General features: G+C 43.5%; 1 protein-coding gene across 7 annotated transcripts in view; it reads left to right on the top strand.

Moving 5' to 3' along the window:
- nhsa (Nance-Horan syndrome a (congenital cataracts and dental anomalies)) overlaps nt 1–27,139 on the top strand; it is a 68,655-nt gene that overhangs the window by 26,516 nt on the left and 15,000 nt on the right. For all 7 annotated transcript variants that reach the window (XM_044128927.1, XM_044128931.1, XM_044128929.1 and 4 more), the window contains exon 2: nt 26,344–26,496. In XM_044128927.1, coding sequence (XP_043984862.1) covers nt 26,344–26,496 — 153 coding nt within the window. The remainder of the gene's footprint in view (nt 1–26,343; nt 26,497–27,139) is intronic.

The following is a 27,139-nucleotide window of genomic DNA, read 5'->3' as shown; positions in this document are numbered from 1 at the left end:
TTGAGCTGCAAGGGGAGAAATCAGACTCTACTAAAGCCAGTTTTACAAAACCAGAGTTGAGAAATCGGCCTCAGAACCGTTGATGAGTGCGTTTCTAGTCGTTTAGAAAATGAGAAGAATAAACTACGGCGCATTGTAAAAAGAAATGTTATGCTTATTATTTTATGCAGTTATAAGATTACCTTTCGCAAAGTTTCCCCCAGGAAACTTGTTAAGCCTGGTGGTTGGGCGCTGGGCCAGTCAGTCATCCAGCAGGCCGTCGTGTTTTTGAGTCAAAAAATGTTTAATGTTGACAGGAAATTAGAAAATATTACTTGATAATCATGTATTATTGAAAGATTGGAAGATTAATACCTGAACACCAACTATAAAGTCTTAAAAAAATGCAAACATTTTTAAAAAGACTTAAATAAATAAGCAATTCTTAGCTTGGTGGGGTTGAGCCTGGTGGCCCGCCAGTCATAAAACACACTGAGGGAAACCCTGAGTGTTAGCTGGCATTGTTTGCTTTAGGACAAGCTGAAAACAGAGAACAGAATTTTTTTTTTGTTTTACTTTCCAGTAGACTCTAGACATTATCTGCAAATCTGGCACGTTTTGGTATGGTCAGCAGAAACCCCATCAGTATCAGCTGCAATATTTGTATTGATAAATCGAATACATTGTATGACAAATTGCATTTGAACTTCAGGTTTGTGCAGCACGCCACAGATAACCTCAGATGTGTAACTTTGAAGCTGCTAGCTGAGTTGAGACTCCAGTGTTTAAAGCCCGAGCAGACGTTAGCAATCACATCAGAGTTGAAGGTCAGTCGTAATTACATCTATCCTTCCAAAGAAAAAAAAAAAACACATTCATTATGAAATTAAAGTGGGCGTAATTGTGCCCAGGTTGCCTCTTGCTGCTAACATAAAAGTTTAGTTTAGACTGTAAGGTTGCTCCCTGGAAGTCAGGAGATTTCAGGAGAGAGCGCGAAACTCCGGCTGGGATTCGTGTCTAACTCGGGAATGGAGCTGCCAGATCTTCAGAGCGGGCAGAGCGAGCTAAAGCTGCCTGTTTATATTTTTACTGCCCCACTATTTGAGCCTGGTGGGAGACAGCCCGTCACTCTGTTGCTACACACACTCTGGAATATTACGGACACTAATGCTGCCTCTGGAGAACGACGATTTCCTGCAGACTGAGACAGAAAAAAAAAAAATTTAAGCCAGCCCCAGTCAGATAAAATGAGAAAAATGTGCTGATTTACAGTGGGGGGTTTTTTTGTTTGTTTTTTTTTTTTAAATGGGATGTGATTTGGGTTGAGTAGTGAAAGTGCTCACGTGATGTGTGTGTGCGTGTGTGTCACACTGCCAGCGCTGTTTATTTAACAGATTATGTCTGTAAATGGGTAGGAGCAGCGAGGAGGAGAGGAGAAGACAATGAAATCCTCTTGCTTGGCTGCCTTTGGTATTGAGGTCGGCCCCGCCGTTCTCTCCGCTCTGCTCCCTCACACACACACACACACACACTGACTCCCCCGCACACGGACGAGGCGAGCCGAACACATACACAGGAACAATGCAGAGCAGCACTATTGGCTGCCAGACCACGCACTTCTGGCCAATGGGAGCACATGTTGATCATACTATATTAAGTTTCCCTGATCGCCTTTTCAGTGGTTTATTTGAATTTGGATCAGAAACTGTGGAGGTGTGTGCTGCCTAACGTTCAAGAACCAAATGTCCAGTGCTTTGCAAAAGTGCACCTTTCCTAGTTTTTTTTATACTTTTGTCCCATTGGAACCAGAAACTTCTCTGTGTCTTAAAAGTACTTTGGACCTCTGGCTTCATGTCCTGCTGGACGGTGAATCTCCACTCAAGTCTGAAGCTTCCAGCCAGTTTACTTCACTTTTATTTATCTCCATCCAGCTTCTCATCGGCTTCTCACCAACTTTCATGTTCCTGCTCCAGAAAAATACCCCATGCATCATGCGACCACCACCATGTTTCACAATGAGGATGTTCTGCTTAGTCTTGGACACATGGATTTTTCTTTTTGATTTTCGGGTCAAGTTGGTCATCTTTGGTCTCATCTGATCAGAGCACTTATTCTTCCAAATGCGTCGTATGCATGGCTCGTGGCAAAAACAAACAAACAAAAAAAAAAAACACAACTTCTGACCGTTTTCCTTTAGCATTCTTCCTTCTTCGACACGATCTTCCACCTTAGTTGGGAATTTCTTCAGTTACCTCTCAGAAAAAGAAGCAACCCTCTTGGCTTCCTTTTCTGATTAAAGCTCTCCTTTGCTGAAACATTGAATCGGATTAATTGTGACCAATTGGTTATTGAAATAATCGTAAACTAATTTAGCCATCCATTCATTGTTAGCTGGAGCATACAGGCGCTAAAAAAGGCCATTTGCTAAAAGAGCAGCACACTCAGAGCAGTAAAGTATGTCAAGCTGTGTAAGAAAATATATGTACATTTTGCGATAAAGTAAAAACGAAAGAAGTTTGTCTGTAAATATGTTCAGCCCAGAACTTCTCAAGCAGCACTTTTCTTTAGCTTCACCTGGTTTCAATTCTGTTCAACGTTATTGCATTTTAGGCAGTGCAATGTTTATTTTGTTACTTAAAAACAGAATTTAATTATTTGTTTAATATATCTCAAATATTGTAGCGGTTAAGTGAAACATCCACAGAATGTGCCCAGAAAGGGTTTTATTTGAATCCGAAGGAATCGATACTAAAATAATCATCGGTTGCGGCTCTACTTTGTTTTGGAATGAGCTCGCTTCACAAAGTTAAGTTGCTATTTCGCATCAAATCCTAATTTTAAAAAGTTGCAGTTTTGGTGGCTGTGATGTGAAACGATGTGAATTATATCGAACCGGGTGTGGATGCATTTGTGAGACTCTTTAAAAACACACGCATCTTATCTGAAAGGGTCTCTTTGGCTCAGGTGTAGTCTCTCTGCTGCCAGCTTGTTTCTGAAAGCTTCTGGCGTCGTGTAGAGAGATTCACCCCGGCTTCCGCCTGCATAACAACCTCCTGTCACGCATTGCTGAGGTCCTGGTGACTATTTTTTTTTTTTTGTATGTGTTCATTGCTTTTTTACTGCTTTTCTTCAGCATAGAAAAAAAAAATCTGAAGAAAAGCACCAGCAATTGTTGCTGTTTTTTGAAAGATCAGAGCAGACGAAGGAGGCTGAAGGACAGGAGCGTGTTGGAAATAGCCCCTAATTGGTTAAAATATCCTGAATGCATTTAGTCTCTGACCTCACGGCGCTTAAGTAATCATGGAGCCATTTTCCAAATAGAAGGAGATTGTGCTGCAGCACTTCAAAAGACAAAGCTCTGGTTGCTCTGGCAACGATCTGAGTTTACGTTAAAGGGATCCAATTCTGCCCCGTGTTATGATCCGAACCAAACATCACTGCAATGTTCAATCTGTACGGTCTGCTTCTCAACTGGTGTGTGTGTGTGTGTGTGTGTGGTGGGGGAAAGTTGTCGAAAGTCTCCACCAGGTGTGCGTTTCCATGTTTTTCCCCCTATAATGCTTTTATTGGTGATATTAGACACACTGTTATACCACTCAGAAGGAATGCAAGCTGCTATTGATTACAGAAACGTGTTGAGTCAAACATAAAGGTGAAAGGTCATCCCACTGTTGCATTTCTTCGGCGTTAATGAGGTTTGGCTGAAGACGTTCTTCATGTTCTCCAGCGTGTGAACAGTGTTGCACCCGGATGATAAAACACACACGTCGTTAATGTGCAGGTATCCAACAGTGCCTTGCCAAAGCATTTTGTGTCTGTGAATTTTTCCACTCTTCAGGACGTTTACAAACCCAAACCCCAAAACGGATGCTTGTGATTTTATGTGACAGACCAACACACAACTGTGAAGTGGAAGGAAAAATATGGATGGATCTAAATGTTTTAGGCAAAAAAATAAATAAATTGTAGAATGAGACATGCCTTGGTTATGAAGAGATGCTCAAGAGGTAAAACGTACCTTCAAGAGGCCCGGTAGACTTTGGGCTTGACTACCCAGAAACGTTGGGCGGTCCGCGCTCAGTTCATGTCGACAGATTATATTCAACCTCCGCAAAACGAGAACAAACCGGGTTGCATCATCAGACCAGGGCATGAAGTTTCGCCCCTGCTCTTTACTCGGCCACAAACACGAACTCTCCCCGTTCCTTTTATCCGAAGAGAAAAGATCACCGGGCCATGACGCTGCGTGTGCTTCAGTGAGGAAAATGTCATACAGACTGTAAACAACCACTTTCCTATGTGGGTTTACATGTTCCTCTGTTGGATATGAAAACATTTGATATGTAATGATGGTCACTCAGGTAAAGACTGGTCATGTCCGTGCACAGCGGGGAAACGTTTTTGGGGAAAGTGCTTGTAAACAAGATGGCTGGATTCTGTTGGGGGTTTGTTTCCTGGTCCATGAAGCAAGTGGAATATTCTGACATCGATGAGCGAGGACAGGTCTTTGTTTTCTCTCCTGGCAGAGCAAACGTTGGACAGTGACGGATTTTCAGAAATGGATGTGAAATGGTTGGTTTACACGTAAGGAGAAAGGGACGAAACGGAAACGCAAAGGTACCAGGCAGGCCTTAAAAAGTTTTCAAAAATTAAGGCCTTAAATGTTTTAAATTCAAAAATGTAAGTTGTTCTTAGATAAATTAATCACCAGTCTTAAATTTTGTCATGGTGGAACTTGTTAATCTTGTTTATATATTTATTTTTGTCAGGTAACGGTCACTGCTAATGTACCCTAGCTAGCTAGCTAGCTGTCTAGCTTTTTTGCTTCTACCACGGATAAAAGCAATTTGATTGTCCACTGGTTAGCAGATGTTCCTTTCCGCCATTGACTCATTGTTGGCCATTGTTGCCCTCTTATACAGGCTGCAGAAGCCCCAGGAAGCTTGTTTGTTCTATTCTGTGCAACAACAACAAAAAAAAACATTTTAGCTAATCTCTATTGGGGTTGAGGCTGAAGAGAGTCACATGCAGGGTGAGAAACACAAAACTGTCAAGAGTCACAGAGACCCCAGAAATTTAAAATTTTGCTGTTTTTGATACAATTATCCCTTACATTTTTTTTTATTTTTAAATTTCATTTAAGGTAGCATTAAAAAGATCTTTAAAAGACTTCAATTGGACTTGCTGAAACTTCAGATACTTTGAGGTACGCAACGGCGAATCCAAGCTTCCCACGCCGCCATCGGTTGGAGTTGCAAAAGACCCTTTTAAATGAAGTGTCACTCTTCCTCCTTAATCATTTTTAAGATCTGTTGTTGTTTTTAAATCTTCCCGTTCCATCCCCAACCTCTTCACCGCTTTGGAAACCGGGAACGCCCTCCGTATTGCGACACGTCTCCACGGCGCAGAAATGTGTGGCTAGATAGATCCGCAGCCGCTGGTCGTCGTTAAACCCTGAGTTTAAGGGATTCATTATGATGCAGCGTGTGTTCGTCAACAGAAAGAGCAAGAGATGTAAAGTTGGTTTTTAAGTTGTGGTTCGCACACTTGGGTTAATGTGTGAATGCTACACAAAAGCCACCGCTAACCAACCACAATAAACCGTCCAGTAGGCTTTCTTGGAGCGTAACACAGAGCAGAGCTTATGAAGTTATGGGAGCATAATGAAGAAATTCCTCTCTCTGCTCGGCCTTTTTGAAGATGCCCCCTCCTCCTCCCTTTATGAGCCCCGTATGCCCACTTCTCTCCTAAATCCGCCCTTATGGGAATAGACAGGCAACACTCCTGGGAGCATCCTCCAATCCCCCTGGATCCTGTGAAGGCATGCCTATTGGAGAGTGGGGCTGCTGCCATATCTATATAAGGTCAAAAAATCCTCTGATTATTGAGAGAGAGCGAGGGAAGCAAACTGATCGTCAGATAAAGGGAAAAAAATGAAACATAAACAGGAGCTGTGAGAGGCGGCTTTGATGTGCGCTGCCTTTACGCTCCTGTCCGCCCCGCTGGTTCGTCTGCTCAGGAAGGCTCCTGACTTTAAAGCCCGTTCCCGTGGGGGCGGCCTCCATGTTGCACCGCATCAGACATGTGGACGCTCGCGCATGCTAAACACACACACAAAGAAACACACTTTCCCTCTCTCGTCTGTTGAAAACCCCGCTGCCCAGTCGAGTCTCCGTGGTTATTTGTTCACTTATTAAGAGCCCCCCTCTTCTTCACCACGTCCATTAACTTTCAAGCCCCCTTTCTTTCTGTCTTCCTTTCTTTCTTTCTTTCTTTCTTTCTTTCTTTCTTTCTTTCTTTCTTTCTTTCTTTCTTGTAGTTCATCTGTTTTCACTGCAGCTGCTGAGTAATTCATCATTAAACATCCCTTTTGTTCGCCTTGTCTAATTCGTCAGCTCTAACTGATCCGTTTGCTAATGGTTTGAAGCACCGTGGCTCAGCGTCAGTTCAAACGACGGTGCCTGATTTTTAAGAAAAAGGGGTTTTGTGCGGCTTTCGCTCGGCTCGACGGAGCGTTTTGCCCGTCTTTCACAAAGCTGCGTTGGACCCATTGTGACCTCAGTGCAGTGGACAAACCGGGTAATTAGCTGCTGGACGGAGCAGAGAGCTCAGCTACCAAAACAACCAGGTGCTTTTTTTTTTTCCCTGAGGTGTTGATGGAAGGAAATAAGGAAGCTAAGGAAGTTATAAAATCACCAAATAAAGTCAACACTGTGATCATTTGTCATTTTTCTTCAAGCTGCTCAACAACAGCTGTTTTGTTTCCAGGAATGGTTCCACTTAAGCTTAATTGCCAAACATTTACAGTGCCTACAAAATACATAATGCATAATTGTGAGGACAAATAAAAATGAAATGTGGTTTTAACTTCTTGATTTTCTTTTCCTTTCTGGCACATAAATGTGTCCCGATTCCTCTAAAATCAAGTGAAACCAATTGTCTTCAAAGGTCACCGGTTATAGGTTGGCATTTATTATTATTGTTTATAATTTGTCATGATAAATGACAAAAGATTTTGACGTATCGTTGTCATTGTACAATCTAATAAACAATGTTTAACCATTTCTGTTTTTAACTATCGATGTTTTATGATTTCCTGGACTGTTTGTTCAATGATAGCGTCGATAAATCAATGAATCTGAAGCACACCACACTTTAGATTTTTGTTACCAGCTCTACTTCAACACCACATTTGTTTGTTTTTTGTTGCTTTTTCCTTCCACGTTACACCTGTGCCCTAACTTTTCTCACATAAAGTCCCAGTAAACGTTTGCGGTTGTGACAAATCTGTGAAGGTTGAAGGGACGAGCGCTTTCCCAGAGCCGCCACACACACGGCAATTAACTTGTTTATCTGGGGGAAATTGGACCTCGTGTGGCTCTGACTGGACTGATCACGACGGTCGGTAACTTGGTGTTTGATTTCATTAGGCGATCGGAAGACTCCGAGGAAGCTTTTCTTGTCGTACGCACATGTGATTAGGTGGAGGCTCGGCTTCCTGGAGCCGTAAACAAAAGGCTCAAAAAGCAAAACGCCAGACTCCAAATGAAACTCTACACCCCTGGGAATAACCGCCACCGGGAAATCCTATACGCTTTCTCTTTAAATCGCTCCGATTGGGTTTACTGCTTCGGGAGGAGCTGGGTTTCTGCCTCCCGGCTGACTTTCGATATCGGGGAGGGGACGAGTGGCAATAATAGCCAGTGTTTCAGAAGGGTTAGCTTCCCAGAATAGCAATCCGGCGTGGCAGCAGCGTCTCTCTCTCTCTCTCTCTGACACCTGTCTGAGGCGTCGGTGCAACCAAAGCCGCTGAATCAGCAGCCTCGTCTCCAGGCCCGCCTGCAGCTCAAAAGGACGCGGTGCTTAGCGACACCAGCTTCCATCCACTCTGCTGTGATTACAAATTTTAATGAGAGTCAGTTGTATCTGTCATTTTATGTTGGAGGACACTTTCTGGAAGGGGTGATCACATGACTTATCGTCCTGAAAAAGCTCCTCTGGGTTGTTTCTTTGTCATTCTGGATGCACATAGTGATGGTCAAAGATGGCAGCGATTTATTTTTATCTTTGTACTTTGTGTGATGTTTTTATAGCACACAAATATAACTTCTTCACCAGTTCCCTACAATTCCATATCCTGTATTTGGAAACTTGATTCTCTCTTTCTTCTCCACATTTTATCACACTACATCCGCAGATTGGAGCGAATTTCACTCCTTCTCTTGTAAAGTTGGAGGTTCAGACTTCTTTAACGGATTAAAGAACAAATTAAAATGTGAAAAGCAGTTGACATGTTTCCCTGCATCAAAAGGTGATGAAGTCGCGACGCTGCGACCGCAGCCATCAGTGCACATTAACGCATCATTCGTAGATTTTGCGCGGACTTGCGATTTTCGCCAGTCGTTGCAACTTTTCCACAAATCGTTTCCTTACTCTCTGGCCAGTCACTGCAGCTCATTTCAAATTTAACTTCCTGTTTTATGAAAAGCCTTGAAAGCTAAACCTACAAAATGAGAGTTTCTAACATGTGCTTCTCTCTCTTTTTTTCTTTTTTTTTGTTGTCTTGGCATGTCTGCAGATTTGAATTTAATCAAATCTGCAGACTTTGACTCCCCCACTGTTACCAACTCAGCTATATTTTATTTCAGACGTTAAAAATCTGCATAGGTCAAAATTGGAACCGGCAGGTCAGGATTTTTAAAGATTAAGATAATCGGCGACTGGCCATAAAACTGCAATCGGTGCACCCCTCATAATCATGTATATTTTTCTATATTTGTTCTTAATTATGGCAGGATTGGTCCTCCAAAGTTTTGTAAATCCCACAACCTCTGGCTTCTTATCTAAAAAAAACCAACAAAAAATACATAAGAACTAAGTATCCCCCCACCCCCTTATTCCCTAATGTGTTGTTTTCTACTTATATGAAAGTAGGCTGACAGGAAAAAGGGGAAGAAGAGGAGGGAAGACATGCGGTAAATATTGTCTGGTCCAGGAGTCAAACCCATGACGAGGACTCGAGGCCTCCAAACATGGGTCGCTCTATCCCCTACGCCACCACGCCACGCCCCCTAATGTATTTTGATCTATCAAAGTTCATCGTAGTTTGTGTTCGCAACCTGTAACACGTAAGCGTTTAAGGGGTGTGGATACTTTTCCGAGCTGTTTCAATATCATCGTTTCACTCCGTCTGTAGTTTTCGTGTTTCTCTTTGCTCCGGTCGGTGTATTATCTGCACTGCTGCTGGTATTGTGAAATGCAGAAGGTCAGGGTGAGGCTCACCTCTATAAACAGCCATCCTCCACCCACACACCCACACACACTCAACGCAGTCACTCCTGGCTGTCTGACAGTCACACACCCCTCCCTACGCCACTCTGTGCAGCTCAGCTGTTTGTTCAGCTGGAGCAGCAGATCCTCCTCTGGCTTCGGCCGGGAAGTTCGACTCCATACTTCCACGGGAACCTCTCCGGAGCGAGGCGGCCGGGAGCGCGCTGCAAACAGATGTTATATATTTTTCAGCCCTGATTTGCTCTCCTGGGCTGAGACCTTTGGGAAGTGATGCAGAGTAGATTTAAGGGCTTGCATGTTTTTATTAGTTGGCTGCAGCTCCCACAGGTGCATTAGAGGGGAAAAGAGCCCAACTTGCTTGTTATGATTACGACCCAGCTCTTGGCTCCGACATAATTTCTTTCAATGTTTTTTTGTTTTGTTCTCGTTTTGTTTTGCTTGTGTTCCCGGTCAAGCCGAGACCCGGCGTGAAATGACAGGAAACGTAAGGAAGTGTTTCCGCTGTTAAGCTTGAGAGAATCCAGGATTGGTGATAACAGTTCTGCCTCACTCGGGGGGCCCAGTTGTTATCTTAACGGCGTACGCTCCGCTTCACAGCTTCAGTTCGGATGTCTGCTGTCGTTGCTGGAAAATGTAATGGTCTATACCCCCGGCTTCTGTGCTGACTCTGCAAAGCGACGTGTGGCACTAAAGTTGAAGTGTAAAACTTCAGGCCTGATCTCCGGTTCTCTGCCTCAGTCCTCTGACTGCCATTTTTTGATTAAGATCGTCTGGTGGAGGTTGGAGTCCATTAGAAACAAGCAAGAGTGGATGAAGATCCGTCTCCCCCCCTCCCCGAAACAACCTGTGCTGGTCTAAAACTGATTTCACTAGCTCTGATCGTGTGCTTTTTAGAGAACGTATTTTTCTGCTCACAAGCTAAAGGAAGCACCAGTAACAGTCTGCTGCAGTCAGAATACACCGCAGTATCAAACTCATTGTTAATACTGCAAGAGAGGGAGAGAGAGCAAGACTTTGTCAATTCCATGGCAGACACAGAGTTGTTCAAAGTTGATGCTGTCACTGAGTGACAAAGTCAAAGTGAGCTGAAATCACCAGATTCTTGCTCACGACAAGACTGCTGCCAAGACTGATCTCGGTTTTACAGGGAACATTTCTGAAGGCTGCTCTTACGTCTTACACTTCTACTGAAGCAGCTCGATCTGGCATCGGCAGGTCAGAGCTTGTGAAAACCTGACGACTGGAAATCAGCCAACAAATCCAGATGCATCCATCTCCCAATAAAACAGCATCCTGAAGACCTATGGGGGCCCCATCGGCGCCTCCAGAGGTCTAGCGGGCGCTGCTGCGTCTTCGTTTTTGTGCCGAAGACGTCTCCTGGTGTATAACCGTCGCCAGACGTCCTGCAGAGTGTCACGGGTTGCCGTGCCTCTTCACCGCGCCCACTAATTATACATCTTGACAGGAGAACAGGACCCGTCATTACCAAAGTGCTGCTGCTGCAGTCCGGTACAGTGGGCAGATTTTGTCAAGTCGGAGCGTAAGACGTAATCCAGACGGTCTGTACGAAGGAAAAGACCTGAACAGCATGGAGGAGTTTATAAAGAAAAGGATAAAGCAGTTCTCTCTGTAGGGCAAAGCTGCTCTTTAGCTCCAGCTTTATGGCCCCAAAAGCATATTTTGCTCCTTCAGCTGGATGGCGCCTGTACCTCGTAGCATAATAACCCAGTGACTGCTGTGATTTCAGTGCCTATTGGCAGCCATTCTTTTACTTTGCCGTTCACAAAGCTCTTAGGGGAAAAAAAGAAAAAGGAAAAGAAAAATCCCTCCAGGGCCAGCGGGGGCTATTCAAGAGTCAGGCCTACTTTCTCCTCTCTGGACCGTTTCTCTCTTTGTCTCGGCGAACTCCCCTCGGGGGACGAACGCATTCAGAACGAGGCGGTCGGCGCGCAAGCGAGGCCCGAGTCTGGCGTCCGTAAAGTTCCGTCAAACACTCTGGGGAGCGGGAGAGGGGATTTTTGAGATCAGAGGGAGGCGGGGGGGAGAGGGGTTGGTTCCTCTCTCCGGCTTGGAAGATAAGATTTTATCAGGGAGCAGAAAGCAGAGCTCCGGTTTAATGTCATGAAACACTCCGCCGCCTCTCATGCGCTCTCCTGAGGTTTAGCCTGCGCAGGTAGAAAAACTGTGTTCGGTTAAAATGAGATGTTTAGCCGATATCCTGGCTGCAATCAACTAATTGTATTTTCTCTTTCTCTCTCTTTTTTGTAAATCTTTCTCCTTCCATGTCCCCTCCACCCTCTGGTGCTTCCTGCTTATGATCAATAGGGAAGTACCAATAGAACTTAAAAGTACATCTGGAGCCAATCTGTTTTTCATTTAAACATTAGCTTGGTAATTTCCCGCCGCTGATCACACACACACACGCGCACACACGCACACACACACACATGCACAATGTGCAGAGGACTCACGGTTCACTGCAGGGGTCCTCTGGAGTTTCGGCTCCACAGCTGAGGCATGAACTGTGAAAGAGCGAGTGCACACCTTCACTGGAGGTTACGTCTAATTGCACTACAAACGGGTTTACTCCCCTTAAGATGTTTTCATATTTGGTTGCTTTACAGCCACAAAACCGAGTGTTTTCTAATAGGAACATTATGTCATCAACGTATTGTATAAACTGAGAAACAGAATCAAAATTTTTTTGCAAATAAAAGTGTAAAAAGCATGTGATGTCAAAGATTAATTGCGGATGGCAGGAAGCACCTCAAGCAGCAGTCAGTCTTCCAACTCATCTGAAAAGGCCTCTGACTGAAGAGGCCTGAAGATGTTTGCTGCATGACGATCAGTGTGTGAGCAGCCGAGACAATAGTCCACAGTCGGACGTCCATGATGACATCATCAGCTGTTGGCAGGCGATGCTAATCCACCTCACTCGCTTTAGCTGTTCAGTTTAAAATCTCTGTCTGGCCGTACGGTGTAAACATTAATGCAGGAGGGTTGTTTTAATGACTTATTGCGTGAAAATAAAAACTATTTTTTATTCCATAGTATTATACGACAATAGTGGCGTTAGTGGAGCACCAACAAAAGCTTTTGCGTACGTTAGTATTGGGAACGCAGTCAAGCTATAAGTGGAATTTGTCCACAGTTAATCCACATCCAGGTCACCATTTCACTGTCATTTTCTGCAGCAGTGTGTTTTTTTTTGTTTTGTTTTTTGGTATTTTTTGTTTTTGCAGCAGTGTGCTGACTCAGAGAGGCTATCAATAGAAAGAGTCTTGTTTATTTCCAGTCTGTCTGGGAGCGGAGAGCTGGGCGAGGGTTGATCTTCCCACTCAAACCTCCCAGTCAGCCTTCATGTAACAAACCCAAAAACCCGGTTTTTGACTCGCCAGTTTCCTTTGAACAGCTTGCCATGCCATCTGGGTGTGGCGTTGGGAGCCACCGGGAGCTGCTACGGTCTGATCCCCTCCATTGTTTCCAGTGAAAGCACTGCTGGATTGGCTCCATCCCTCCCCCTGATGACTGCCAGACGTCCAGCTTATTCTCCCTCCTGCCTCGGCCGAGTCGCCGTCAGGGAGAGAGGTGTGAGGGATGGTTGAACTCCAGACCAATGCCACTCCTTCCCAATGACTTTCACACACACGCACACACACACACACACACAACGGGTCACCCGCCTAAAAGGCTGACCTCAGACGGTTAAAGGGAGGTTTCCACTGCAGTCCCACCGTCACAAACCCGGCCCTCGTCTTTCTCCTTCCCAAACCGCGGCGTCCGCCAACGTCTACATGCTCCACTTCCTGTTTGGGTTTCCTCTCCGTCTGTTCTGATTCTTCTGCTCCATGCGAGCGATGACTGATGCCGCTGAACTGGAGAAACCAGAGTCTCAGGTCGACACAGCTCAGTATTTGTGGAGGAAGCAGTGGAGGAAATCTCTTGAGACTAAACCCTCCAGACGCTTTCAGAGCAGTCTGCGTCTTCCTCTCCGCCTGGCGGCATGGTCACCAAGCAACCGTCCGAATGTATGAGGGCTCCTTTTAGCCGTCTCTCTGTCCCACTGTGGACAGAGACACCTGAACATACAGACAAACACGTCTCTCTACCCTCTGTGTTTCTGGAAGCAGTCGTTCCACACCTTCCTGTATCTTCTGACCTTTGACCTTTCTATGCTCTTGACAGCAAGCTGATGAATGAACTGCTGCAGATTACATGCTCCCATTGTTTTTAATGGTCAGTCACCGTTGTTCAAGAATGATGATGGTGAGGATGATGATGTTTTGTACTTCAACGTGTTTTTCTTTTTTCTTGCATACCTTTTTGAAGCATACCCAGTGTTTCTTTGCATACAAAAAGAGTTTAAGTCAAGGAGAACTTTTGGATCAGTATTGGGGATAACTGATTTAAAATAAGCCCCTATATCTTTCTGAAAAGTTAGCTTTGTCTAATTTCAAGTGAACTGACATATTTGCACCAGAAACTAGAGCAAAAATACTTGGTAAGATTTAGTGTTTTTGTAGTGCAGTACGGTGAACACACTCATTGTTGGATCAGATTTCTTTAACAAACATACATTCACTCGAAAGTGTCACATTACTGTTTTTAAGTTGAACATGTTAGGTATGCGTGCTGCTCTTCCCCCGGGGTGGGATGAGTATTCTCAGCATATCTGCCCTTACATTCCCCGTCCTACATACCCCACCCACCCCTGACCCTCTCTTTTAAGGAGAGTGTTTTTAGAATACGCTTGGATTCCTCTAAATGTGCAGATGAAAACAAGAATGATGTCAGACTCACACCCACAGGATGGTCACGCTCACGGACCTGCCTCGGTAAGGCGTAGCGTCTCCGGTAGCCGGGGCCCTGTGAAGGAGAACCGCAGCGTCAGAAGGTTTGGCTGAGCATGTAGGTTTGGCAGAGGCGCGGCTTGATGAAAGATTAATCCGGTTTGTTATTCTTTTGTCATCGTTTCTGACTTTGCGGCCGGCGGATGGCTAAAGTCGCCGTGCTCTCGCAACATCCTGTGCAGCCACAAAAAAAAAAAAAAAAAAAAGCACTTTCCTTTCGCCGTTTTGAGACCCGCGGTCTTCCCGTAAACGCTCAGGCTCCCGCCGGCGGAGCGGACCGCGAGGCAGCCGCTCATGTTGCTGTTTCTCTTGTTCTGACTTCAGGCTGTTCCGTTATACTCTGCCTTGTGGTCTACCACCTTTAATTCCAGTAAATCCAGGAATGCACTTTTTTTTTTTTCAATTCATTCTCAAGAATTCCCGCTTTTCTCTGAGTGCCTGCGAGACGGGAGCTTCAGACCAAACGAAACCCCAAAGAAATCAAAGGCCGCTGTAAAGTTAATCGGTGTACCTGAGAGCCCCTTTGAGCTCTGGCCAGCACCCGTCACACCCCTTCCTCCTCCTCTGTTCAGGTTTTTTGCATAAACCTGCGCGAGCACTTCAAAGGTCTAGCTAAAGCAGGCCAAGCTCGGCGGGAGAGCCATTACATCCCAATGGGAGTCAGCTGTGACCGCAAACGGCGTTAAATGATGTGATACGAGAGGGTGTGTTTGCGGAGGCTGCGGCAAATCAGGAGGACGAGGCTGTAAAGTGAGCCTCGTGCTGATTTAAAGGGCAAAGGGATTTTAAAACCCGAGAACAGGCTGTGACTTTTTTTCTTCCCGTGCTTTGTTTTGTTTGCTGCCAATTAGTGAAGGATTAAGACCTCAGAATCAGTTCCTCATGTTGTCGAGGCAAGATTTTTCACATTGAATATCTGCTTACTCGATATCTAGAGCTGATTTATTTCTATCATATTGTCACCTTCCCAAAATAATTTTTTGCCAATTTGTTTTACCCAATTCCCTTTTGGCAAAAAGAAAAAAAAGACAAAGGCCATTATTGTCAGAAGGTGATGATACAGAGCAGGATAAGGGTAGTGAGTGATTTTCCAATGAGCTGGTGATTTACTCGAGTGTTTAATGACGTGAGCTGACCTCCCTGTCTGTATGCAGACATCATAATGAGGTGTGTAAAGGTCAATAGGTAAAAAGGTGGCCCCTGCTGACTGTGCATGTAGACGACTGAAATTTAAAATTTGCTACCTCTGTGGGCTCAATGTCCTTTACTTTCCTTTTCTTTCTGTCAGTCAGCAGCCGCAGCAGTGAGTCACTGAGTGGTAAACAGGAAGCGTTGCAGAGTGTTTGTATTTCCGACAGGCTGTGAGGTCATTCAGAGGTCATCCTCAGACGTAAAGGCCAGGTTAGAATTGACGGAGCGGTTATGTAGTGAGGTAATCGTAAACAAACCCAAACAGAAGATGTCCCCGCTGTTGAAATGACGTTTTTTTTTTTTTTTCTGCAACGGCTACAGCAGTTGTACCATTTAAAAATGTTTTGCACGCTGTACTGATGTCTTTAAAAACAGACATGTTTGCTTCTATTTTCTTCCGGGTTTTGCGGGCATGTTTATGCAGGGAAACAGCGCCACTCAACTTCCATGAGTTGGTTTTTCAGCCGCAGAGCAGAATGGATAGTTTTGAGGCGCAGAGGCCAGGAAGCGTACGCCCTTCAGTTTGGTTCCGCTTTGATGCAGCGGGTGACCGTTCCACAGATGCCTTCTGCTCTTGTTTTCCGATAAAAGCTCATCAATCGTTGTTTCCTACAAACCTGTGAATTCGTAATGGTCGATGGTCTCAGCCACGATCGCCGTCTTTACCGTACTGTTGTTGCAAACCGCACAACACCGTGACATATCCTGCAGCGGGAGGCGTTTCACAGGAGCTTGGCTCGGTCGACCTTATGGATGAAGCTGAAGTTGGTTTCCGATTCCAGCTTCCAATTCGGGAAATGGCTAAAGGGCGATTCCACCTAATTTTTCACTACTTTCCACATCTTTAATCGACTCTAGTTTACAAACTACAACACCTAGACTCTTCAAACCTGGAACAGTCTCAGTCCAAAGCTGAAATCGGAAACCAACCTCAGCTTCGTGTCTTGTGGACAGTGAAAGGTTTTGAGCAAAAACAAACATACAGAAACTTAGTGACCACTCATGGACAGTTCGTCGGTCCGACTAAGCTGGGCCCTCAAGTCCTTCAATGTGGAGGAACAGCTTATCTCCCATGGATGACGGAGTTCCTCACCCTATCGATTAGGAAAAGCCTAAAGTGGAAGCTCATTCCAGATGCATGATGCTAATTTTAATCTGGAGTAAATATTCGGCAGCAGTTTTTGCCTGGAGATATCTAGGAAAACAGCGGGGTTTTTTTGTTTGTTTTTTTTTTTATGCTGCTCCTTCGTCTTCTCTCTCCTCCTCATCCCTGGTCTCAAACTTTTGTTTAAATTCAAAGTAAATCATAAACATCTTATAGCCCTCGGACAAAATAGCCCCCGCTCATTACCGCGCAGTAAACCTCCACCGCACACTCCCGTGAACACTACACAGGCGGGGAAGGTTTTACGAGGGAAATGTTTCTGAGGACGTCGGACATTTAAACGCGTCCAACGCCTGCCGCTCTCTTCCCTCCTCGTGGAGAAGGAGAAATCCACTCGCTGGCATCAAGCCCGCTCCACAATATGCCCCACTCCAGAGGGTTCAGAGTGGAAAGTATTTCAAAGCGACCGCAGCCTGCTGTCAGACTTTGTAACGGTAATACGGAGCAGCTGAGAAAGCAGGCTTCGTTCACGCGGCGCCCCTCGTCCACAGCTGGGAGCGGCGTTTACCTCTCTTCAGGAGGGTTTTGAAACAGCACCGGGCTCCCAGAACCCGGTCAGGTTCTCTGTGTGTGTGTGTTTTAAATATCGATAACATTAGATACTTTATAGTCCAGGGCTCTTCATACCAAAGAGCCATTCTGGGCCGTAGTGCACTAATTAAACCATGTCCAGAGCCGTGAAAATACAACTTAAAAAATGTTCAGTGAATATCTACCATAGGACAACTGTGGTCACTTTAAAACAGCCGCCATTTTATTTTAAAGCATTTACAAAAATGCATTAAAATAAAACACTTTGTTGTTCTATGGGATGCTGTTTGAAGCAGTTTGCAAAGTAATAGTGAGAAGAAAATAATAATTACTGATTAGTATCTTTATACAGACTTTATAAAAGGCTCAGAAGTGGCAGTAGCCCAGGGCCTCAAGTTTTTAGGGGCCACAAAACTTTTTTTATTTATTTTCTTAATAAAAGCATATTTTACAAAAGTTGCTAAACTTGCCGTTAATGCAATTGCATATTTGATATCATTAACATTCATATCAAGTTATATCAGTAACTTGAAAAAATGTTATGATATATCAATAAATTATTGATATAAATCATCATTAAGTTATTGATATGACATCTACCCATGTCAATAATTCATTCATAATTATTGAATGAATTATATGAAGTGAGGTGTTTTAATAATGCTGTGTGTATATAAACAACACCATTAACTAAATAAATAGAAATTGAAGATCATAAAATTAAAATAAGGCTTTTCTGGATAAACTTGTAGGCTCCTCCCAGACTTTTTAATCAAAAAATGCATTCATTTTTTACCCATCTACTTATCAATGTATTGTACTTTATGTGAATAAAATCCATTTTTTGGTAGATAGGGCACCAAAACTGGCTCCAGCCCAGGGACCTCATATCCTTTTAAATCCGGCCCTGCTGGGAAATCAATCTGAGATTTAATGCATGAGGGGGGAAAACTTTCAAAAATATGCATCTGTTATATCTATTTGAGAAATTTGTTGAAAATTGAGCCTCAACCCCTCAACCTTTGACCTTTTCCACAGATTGGAAGCTTTGAGCTTCATGTCGGTAGTAATGGTGGACGACCCTTGCAGGCGCCGAAATGAGCTCAGCTCTCTCTGCGAGCTGCTTGTTCAAAGGTTGTGTTGATAGACTGAAAATTTATAGCTTTACATCTGTCTCGCTGCTTGACATCAGCAGAGCGTTCTGTTGATGGTGAGGTCATGGTAGTTTTCCTCATACTTAGTGGAAACTGTGATATCTGATGGGATTCCCCCCCCACACACACACACACATTTCCTCACTCCTCCTCCTCCTCCTCTTTTACCTCCCGGCACACGGGCAGACAGGCAAATTGGAGGTCCCGGCACCTGCCCAAAAAAACCCAGAGTTTAAAGCACCGTCTCCCAGGGCGCTGGTGGGATCTCGCCAGACGACTTTTCGTGTGTGGGCTTGCAGCGCTGCCAGCGGCGGCCATCCTGACCTCGAGTCAGGAAGCTCAAGCAGGCCTTCTTTTGTGCGAGAACAATTCTACACACCTGGGTGTCTTTTTTTTTTTTTTTTTCTTTCCCTGCTGTGGTAATGTCGCGCCCTCTTTTTTAAGGAGCGGCCGGCTGAAATGGTTCTCATTTTTTTTTTTTTTTTTTTTTTTTTGGCCAGACTGAATAAAATCAGCTGTGGAGGGAGGCGGGGGCCTTCTCTCTCTCTCTCTCTCTCTCTCTCTCTCTCTCTCTCTGTCTCTCTCTCTCTCTCTCTCTTTCTCTCTCTCTCTCTTTCTCTCTGCCTCTCAGACGCGTAATGATTGGCTGCTTTCTGAGCTCTCCAGGAAGTCAGCTGGCGGGTTGATTACAGCTGTGCTGTGAGACCTGCGGGCTGCTGAGGGGCAACGTAAGGCCAGGTGAAGCAAAGAAAGAAACAAATAATACAGCCCACGTTTCAAAAGGGTTGAATAGAAAAAGAGAGCGAGATGTTGGCAGACTTTTACGCTCTGCTTTTATCCTGCTCTTTTTACAGCCCTGTCTGGGTTTTATTATCTGAAACCATTTTCCCCCCTCAGCTGATACAAGAGCAGTAAAGTTACACTTGGCAGCGGCAGACGTCATCGGTGAAGATGTGTTAAAAAAAAACCAAAGCCTTCAGATAAAATAATCTTTTATGGCAGTGACATAATTTAGTGTGGGGAAATTCACATAGAGAAATGTTTTGGTTTTGTTTCCTTTTTTTTTTTCAAAATAATCCACATTTATTACCCAATAAATCAGGTGTATATGATTTATATACGCAGCTGCGATAAAATATCAGGGCTTTCTACACATCTGTACCAGAGCAGCCTATAGACGTAGAGGAAGGCGATATCAGCCACGGCATTGTTGCGTCTTCAGGTGAAACGGTAGCTCTGGCTGAATGCGTTCGCACTCACTGCGTCCACGATGAGCATCTCAACACTTCACCCAACTTCCATCCCAAACACAGTCGCTGCATTCGTTCCGCTCAGGCTTTCCCGTTAGCAGATTACCCCCCACACAGAGGCCCGGCTCCTTCCAGAGTATAAACAATCATGCAGCCCACATGCTGCAGCCGCTCATCATCCTCATCATCATCATCATCAGCAGCAGCAGCGATCAGCTGGCCGCATGATGGCTCAGAGCGGATTAGCGAACAGACGGGTATTATTGTGTGTTTACTGGCATGGGGACTCTGGTCTTTGTCTTTTCCTGATCAGACGACAGAGTGGACTTTCTCCAGCAGCTCTCTCTCACCAGGGTGGGTCAGTTCACGCCGTGACATCAGATCGCAGCTTTTTTATTCCGATCAGCGTCTGTTAGGCGTTTTTCTGGGCTTGTTGTTTGATGTCGGCGTTCAGGTGAGTCGTTAACATTCGTTGTACAAATTTTGGAGCGACTTCAATCGTCATTCTGTAGAAATCCATCCGACTGTTTTTTTTTTTCCTAATAATGTTAAATTCATTCTCATGTTAGGCACAGAACCGGGTTGTAATTGTTCAGTGTGCATGTAGATTAAATGTCATTCGGTTGATGGATGCCAGCGTCCAGCATCCTCTTCGACCTCCTGGTTGCGGCTTGGATTAACACTCCTCCTCTCCTCCAGCAGCACACCGCGTTCAGATTAGCGGTCACCCGAGTCAGGCCCCGACCGGACCATCTGGGTGGGGAAGGCGACATGGGGGGAGGTCTGTGTGTGGGTGTGGGTGTGTGTGTGTGTGAGCAGATGTTTCAGAGAGGTTGAAGGGTAATGCGGCTACAGAGCTGAGACATTTCTGGAAAAGTAAGGATGATTTCTTTTATTTTTTCACTTCCTACACTGCAAAAGTCCAAAATCTTACCAAGTATTTTTGGGGTATTCCTAGTGGAAATATCTTAGTGAGCATGAAATAAGACAAAAGTAACCTGCAAGCGACTTTTCAGCAAGAAATAAGGCCTTGATTTAAGTCAGTGAGTCTTTGATTGATGAAAGATTTCTAGCCAGAAGTGCAAAAACGCAAAATCTTACCACGTATTTTTATTTTGTTTACAGTGGAAATATCTCCGTGCCCTCGAAATAAGACGAAACTAACTTACAAGTAACTTTTAAGATAAGATAAATTCAGATCATTCTCCTCGATGATTGCAAAGTTACTTGTAAGAAGAGCTTGTTTTAAGTCAACAATTCAAAAAGTACTAGTACTTGTACAAATAATACAAAAAGTACTAGTTCCATTGGCACTGATAACAATGAAAACGAGTTTTATAATTTAAATCATCTGCCATTTAAACCAGCATTTTTTAATCAATATTAAAGAATTATTGACTTAAAACAGGCTCCTGTATTACGACGAAAAAGTTAATTGTAAGTTAGTTTTATTTCAAATGCACCAAGATATTTGCATTAGAAACTAGACGCTCATCCTCGGTAAGGTTTTATGTTTTTGCAGCGTGACACAGGGAGACTGTCAGCCTGTTCTCGCTGCGTTTCTTTCTGATGGGTGCGTCAGGCGTCTGCGGCCACCTTCGCCCAGGCTGCTGGCAAATTGTAGCTGTGTGAGAGTGTAAGGGTAGGTAAAGAGGCAGTGGGGCTGAGCCGACTAAATTACAGGACAGATTCAGTCTGGAGCTGCAGGGCTGACAGCAGTCAGGTTATCGGGGGGATAATTCTGCTTCCAGATGATCATGAGGAGGAAAAAAGGAGAAAACTGAAGTTGATAATGCTGGGATTTCAGGAAGAAAATGTGAAAGAGCTAGCAAGAGAAAGCTTTCCCCTCATCATCCTAAAAAGGGTGATCGGTCAGAGTGAGTGGAAGCGCCAAGGAAGGGGGTCACTGAGCTGACAGGAGGCCGGTCTGTTGTCTTTAGCCTCATGTGGGACAACAGCTGAGCTGTAAATTACCTTTAAAGGCTTCCCCATATGGGCGTCTGTCCTGGCAAGCATTCCTGTAAAAGTAAAAGGAAATGGATTAAAACTCCTGAAAGGTTGAAGGTGAAGAGTCGGATCATCCCTCCTTCTCCTGCCACTGTTTCAATCTTTGTTCCTTTTGCTTTGTGCTTCCTTATTTTCATTCTCTTGTTGGTGTTTTATTTAGATCGCCTGTATCAAACTTCACCCACCGTAGCTTCTCCTTTTTATGTGGCCGTCCAGACGCCAGAGGGACACGTAGATACAACGTTCCAGATGACAGTTGTCTGCTTAAATATGATTTTTCTCCATCAGATCCAGGACATTTGTCATACTACCAAAGTTGCATCATTCTGTCCCTCCAGACTTTTGTGCAGATTCACGTGAAAATTAACAGACAATTCATAATCTGTGCCGGATTTTAGAAATGACTCAGGGGCAGTAGCCCAGAGCGCCATGATTTTAGGAGCAGCAAAGACTAAGAATGTTTTTATAATGAACATATGTTTAACATTGTACCTTATATAAAACTCATATGAAGTGTGTTAATATTGTTACATTTTAGTAATGTATAAAAAGGTGAAATAGTTGAAAACCTGAAACGTGAAACGAACATTTGCTTGTGTTTTACATAAAAATGTGTGATTTACGTTGTACCTTATATAAAACTCATAGACCCATATCGTTTTAACTTTGTTACATTTTTGTTACACAGATATTTAGTGATATTTTAGCGGTTTGTTAATAAGGTGTAATATGTTCATTCTGCCCCGCCCGGCCCTTTAAAAACATTTGTGACCCTGACACGACCCAAAATGCTGAAAATGAGTTTGAATCTTCTGATTTAGATCATTCTGGTTATGATCGCAGGTCAGGGGTCAATTATCCAACCACAGGAAGTGACTTCTTGCTTGTAAATCTATCCTGTAATCACGTTTCGCTAAAGTATCAGTAGATTCTAGAAAAGGACAAACCTGCAGAGATACTAAGCGGTGAGAAGAGCAGCAGCTCCCACTTTGCTGCTGTCCCTGTTGTTGTTGAATAGTTTGTTTGCGTGTCGGAGAGGTGGAGGGTGTCACTGCAGGGCCAATAGTTCATTTCTCAGCAGGGTGGAGAAAGAATGGCTCATCTAACCCCCCACCCCCTCCTCCCACACACACACACACACACACACCACCTCTGACTCCGTATCTCTCTGCAGCTCTCATCTGAACGTCGTTACGCAGTCTTCTGTGTGTCACTTTTGAAATATCGCTGCCGTTTGTTGGGGTTTGTGTTGCTCCACTTGTGTGACACATGATATGAAAAGCAAAACAGGAAACAGGGTGTTCCCCAGTGTTTCCATTCAAATCAAAACCAGAGCCAGATGGAAGCACTAGCTCATTATTTACAGTAAAGTTGTGATGAAATTCATTATTGCAGTCATAATTTTTGCACAGCAGAAGTGTTAAGTGTAATAATGTCACTTTGTCACGTTGTAGCTATTGATCTCAATGCATTTTATTGGGATTTTGGTTGTTAGGCCAACTCAAGGTAATGCATACTTTGTTACATAGATTATTTTTCTTACAAAAACATTTACGGGTTTTTAAGAAAATTATGAAACCCCTAAATAAATTCAGTGAAACCGATAATAGAAATTTATCAGATTAAATTATCAAATTTGTTATAATGTTATTCCCTCATTAAAAACATATCTTTCATGCATGTTTGAGAAATCTTTTAATCTCCATGGCTGCCCCCACTCAGCTCCTTTAGACTAGCTGACAGCAATTAGCAAACACCTGGAGAGCAGCTACTTCTCAGCTACTTCTCACTTCAACGCTGATTAAATGTTATTAAAGGGTTAATAGAGAAGCCATGTGAACTTGGATGGAGTTTCAGATAGAACAGGAGTTTTTAAAGAGTCAGAGGCCCAATTTGAAGTTCTTTTAAGTCATATTTGATACAAACAGCAATGTTTACAACCACTGAAGTAACACAGTTTCTTGATTGTGTTGTAAAATACATGATACTGCCCCTTTAATTTTAGGAGACTGGTAAACGACCGACACTCACGTGTGAAGCCGGTCTTATCCACCGATCTCATCTTCTCCCACAAAGGTCTGAAAATCCAACCTAGCGACTTTGTCCCTGTATTTAGTCAATTTTAGGGAAAACAAATCGGAGCGGTCCACAACCGGAAACGGCAGGTTAGGCTTTTGAAAAATCAGTGGTCGTCCAGAAAACTGCAGTCGGTGCTTGTGAAGAGGCCAGACCTGCACTCCAAAGAAAGTCTGTGGGGAAAAAACCCACCAAAATAAACTGAGGTTTGAGGTTGTGACATGATAAAATGCTTAATGGGGATGAAAACCTTTGGAAGTGACAGAAGAAATGCAAAGCCATGCTAGTGCTAATTTATGTCACCACAAACTGGAACGTTCTTCTAAAATGTAAGTTTTATTTATATCTAAAGTAATAAAATGCAAGTTAAACATATATATTGTAAATTCTAGCTTGGATATGTTTATAAGTTGCCAAAGTTAAGTATCCCGGTAGCTTGTGGTGTAAATCAGCCGCTTTCATTGAGCTCCATCTGGACTGTTTACTCTCTGCTGCCGGCGCTGAGCAGGAGACACAGCACAGAGCCTTCTCAGCCCAGCAGGGTCAACGCACAGAGGCCTTTTCAGGTCAGCCAGGGCCGTTTCATGGAAACCCTCAGCCTGTCTCTGATTAACTCAATACCTCTCCTGGCACTCATTTCCCTTCGTTTCCCCGTCTGAGATTTAGCAGCGCTGTTAGCAAATCACTCAGCATACGCAGCAGTCGGGTCCACGGCCACAGGCTGAGGTTTAGTGGGTCGCCCTGATCTCTGCTGCTGAGCCATGTCTTTCTGGACTGAAAGAGACTAAAGTGAGGTCCTGGCAGCGCTACAAAGCAAACTGGGAGCGCGTTGAACCAGGGCCGGCCCTCGTCGGACACGAGCTTCAGCTGAGCCGGCAGGTCAGAGACGAGGCCGGGAAAAAAATCGACCAGGTGGGAAAAGGCTCAGCGATGTTGCAGCTGAAGAAAGCAGGCCAAGTGATTGGGCTGGATTTCTTTCTGTGATGAAATGTCGCAGAAAGAAATCTCGATACGACAGACAGAGTTGGACAGTATGGATGCATTTTTTTTTCTTTTTGGGCTTACTTCCTTATCTAAAAACAAAATTACATAAAATATTTTCAAAAAGTGATTTTCATGTCAATCATCATGGTGTGTGAGGGCCGGGCTATGAGATTGTTTAAGTTATGAGAATATAGTCGTAATATTAGAGCAAAAAAAATTTGAAATTTTGCCAGAAAAAAGTCACAAAATTATGAGGAAAAAAAAGTTGTTTTAATGAGAAAAAGGTTGGAGTCATCAAGATCTGATGTGACCCGCTCAGTTTGTTTAGGTCCTTGTTCGATATAGTCACAGTCATTTGCACGATTGTTTTAAAGTTGTGCAATTGATGTGTTAGGAAAATTCAGTGTTTCTATCAAGTATTGAATATTATCTGTAAAACCTTTAGCAAAGTACAACTTCACAAGTTGCTCGACATTTAATTTTTTTTGTTATTTTTCATGCTGGAATTTTCATAAAACTCTGGTAATATTACGACTTTATTCTTCTTTTTACTCTATTGTCATATGGCTGCATTCTTGCAATACTATGACTTTATTCACGTAGTTAAAAAAAATAAATAAACGTTTTAGCCCAGTCCTGACATTCTGTCACAGAATTCAAAGTACAAATAAGAAGAAGATGTAAAAAAAAACTCGTCAAAAAAAAAAAAAAAGAAAGACCGACCTTGGATGGGGTTGGCATCATGACATCACTCTGAATTATGGAAATCCAAGGAGCGCATTCAATTCTCTAAAAATAAAATCTTAAAACACCAACATTTTGATTAATCTATAAAAACAGTTCGTCGCCCAGACCTCATGGGGTCATATTTATAGAAAGTTTTATCTCGATTTCTTGTATTTTTAACATTTTGCACACTCGCAACTCTTTGCTCTGCTCATTCCTCATGTCACTGCCCCTCTGCAGTGAGTCACCTCAGTGTGCATTTCATAAAGAAACAGCTCCTGTCAAAGTGCAGTGCCTTTCACGCAGCACCTCCTTGGATCTGCAGTAATGTGAGATCTGCAACTCGAGGTGGGGGTGGTGTTAGTGGTCACAGTGCAGGTACTGGTCAATGTTTGCAGGATGAAAGTCTTCACTATCAGGTTGCATTAAGACCAATTGTTTGGCCTCAGGCGATGGATACCGTTGCTTTAGTAAACAGACCATGTTTGCCCTGGACCCGAGTGGCCTGAGTTAGATCAGATGTTATTTAATCTCCTGGAAAACCAAAACAATCATCTTTGTGTTCATGCGCCAAAGAATGTGGCGTCTCTCCTGTCAGAAGCTGGGCCAGGCTGTAGAAAGGGCTGACGGGGGCAGTAGCCCAGGGCTCCAGTATTTGGGATATGTCGGGAAGTTTTTTTTTTCAGCAAATGGTTTTTGTTTGAGTCTGTATATTCCAGTTAATAAATTAGTCAATAGTTATTTCAGTAATTGATTAATCATGATTAATTGGATTAATTGCAATTCATCCGATTAATCATTTCAGCCCTAATTAACTTGAGGACGTATTAAGCATGCCATGCAACAGTTTGTACCTGCTGATGTTTACGACTACCTAATAATTGTAATTATCATTGGTAAATGACATTTTAGTTAGTGAATTGGGCACCAAGACGGGCTCCGGCCCAGGGCCACAGATTCTTGTAAATCCGGCCCTGGTCAGAAGCTGTGACGTTGAGTCAGTGTCTACCCTCAAACTCTGGGAATTTAAAGCAACCCAAACTAATAGCTGTTTTGTTTTGGGGTTTTTTTCATTCCTTCCTATGTCTTATGCAAAAGAATAATTAGCGATGTTTCCACTGTGTTCGTTTCTCCGACAGCGGTGTCCGACCTGGACGTGGAGAGTAAGCTGACGGCACACTTCAGAGCGCCGTGGCGCCTCCAGAGGAATGTTTTGCACCCCTCCACACGGCCAGCATGTGTGGAAGAGCTGCACAGGCAGGCCAACCACAGCCTGTGGTCACTGAACCAAGGTGAGCCGCTGGACGTTAGCACCTGACCCATACTTCTGCTGCTCACCGTAGCCGTTGTTCAGGATGATTGTACATCATTGTTTAATTTCAGACTTATAACTTATCAAACGCACTTTATGTATTAACTGATGGTTAGTTAATATATAAAGTCACCTTTTTCACATTTTCAACTTTAATTTCTTTCATATTTTTAGTTTTAATATGTTTTTGCTTTGTTTTGCTGAATGTTGTCTTACTCCAACTTACTCTTGAAAAACAAATTGAAATCTTTATTGATGTCAAATATGGGAAATGTAAAAGCGAGAAAAATTTATAAGAACAAAACAAGAAAAAGACATAAGAATCAAACATATACATCAAAACTTTCATATCCAGTTTGAAAAGGAGCAGGAAGAAGCCAAAGCTGAGTCAATCTCCCAAATATATCCCACATTATTCATATCTACACATTAAGTTTTTACCCCACGTCACAATTTCTACACTGTTCAAATTACAATTAATTTAAAAAAAGTAAAAAATTTGGTCTTGAGTTTGTTCTTGACTTACATTTGAGGCAACGCCTTGGTAAAAAGTCAAATTGTTTTGAAGTCATCCTGCTTTCACGAGTCTGCGATTCTGGTGTTATTTTGCCCCCTGGTGGAAA

Source organism: Gambusia affinis, linkage group LG10 (assembly GCF_019740435.1).
Source record: "Gambusia affinis linkage group LG10, SWU_Gaff_1.0, whole genome shotgun sequence".
Classification (NCBI taxonomy): domain Eukaryota; kingdom Metazoa; phylum Chordata; class Actinopteri; order Cyprinodontiformes; family Poeciliidae; genus Gambusia; species Gambusia affinis.
The sequence above is the reverse complement of the archived record's forward strand: the minus strand, read 5'-3'. Positions and strand labels throughout refer to the sequence as shown.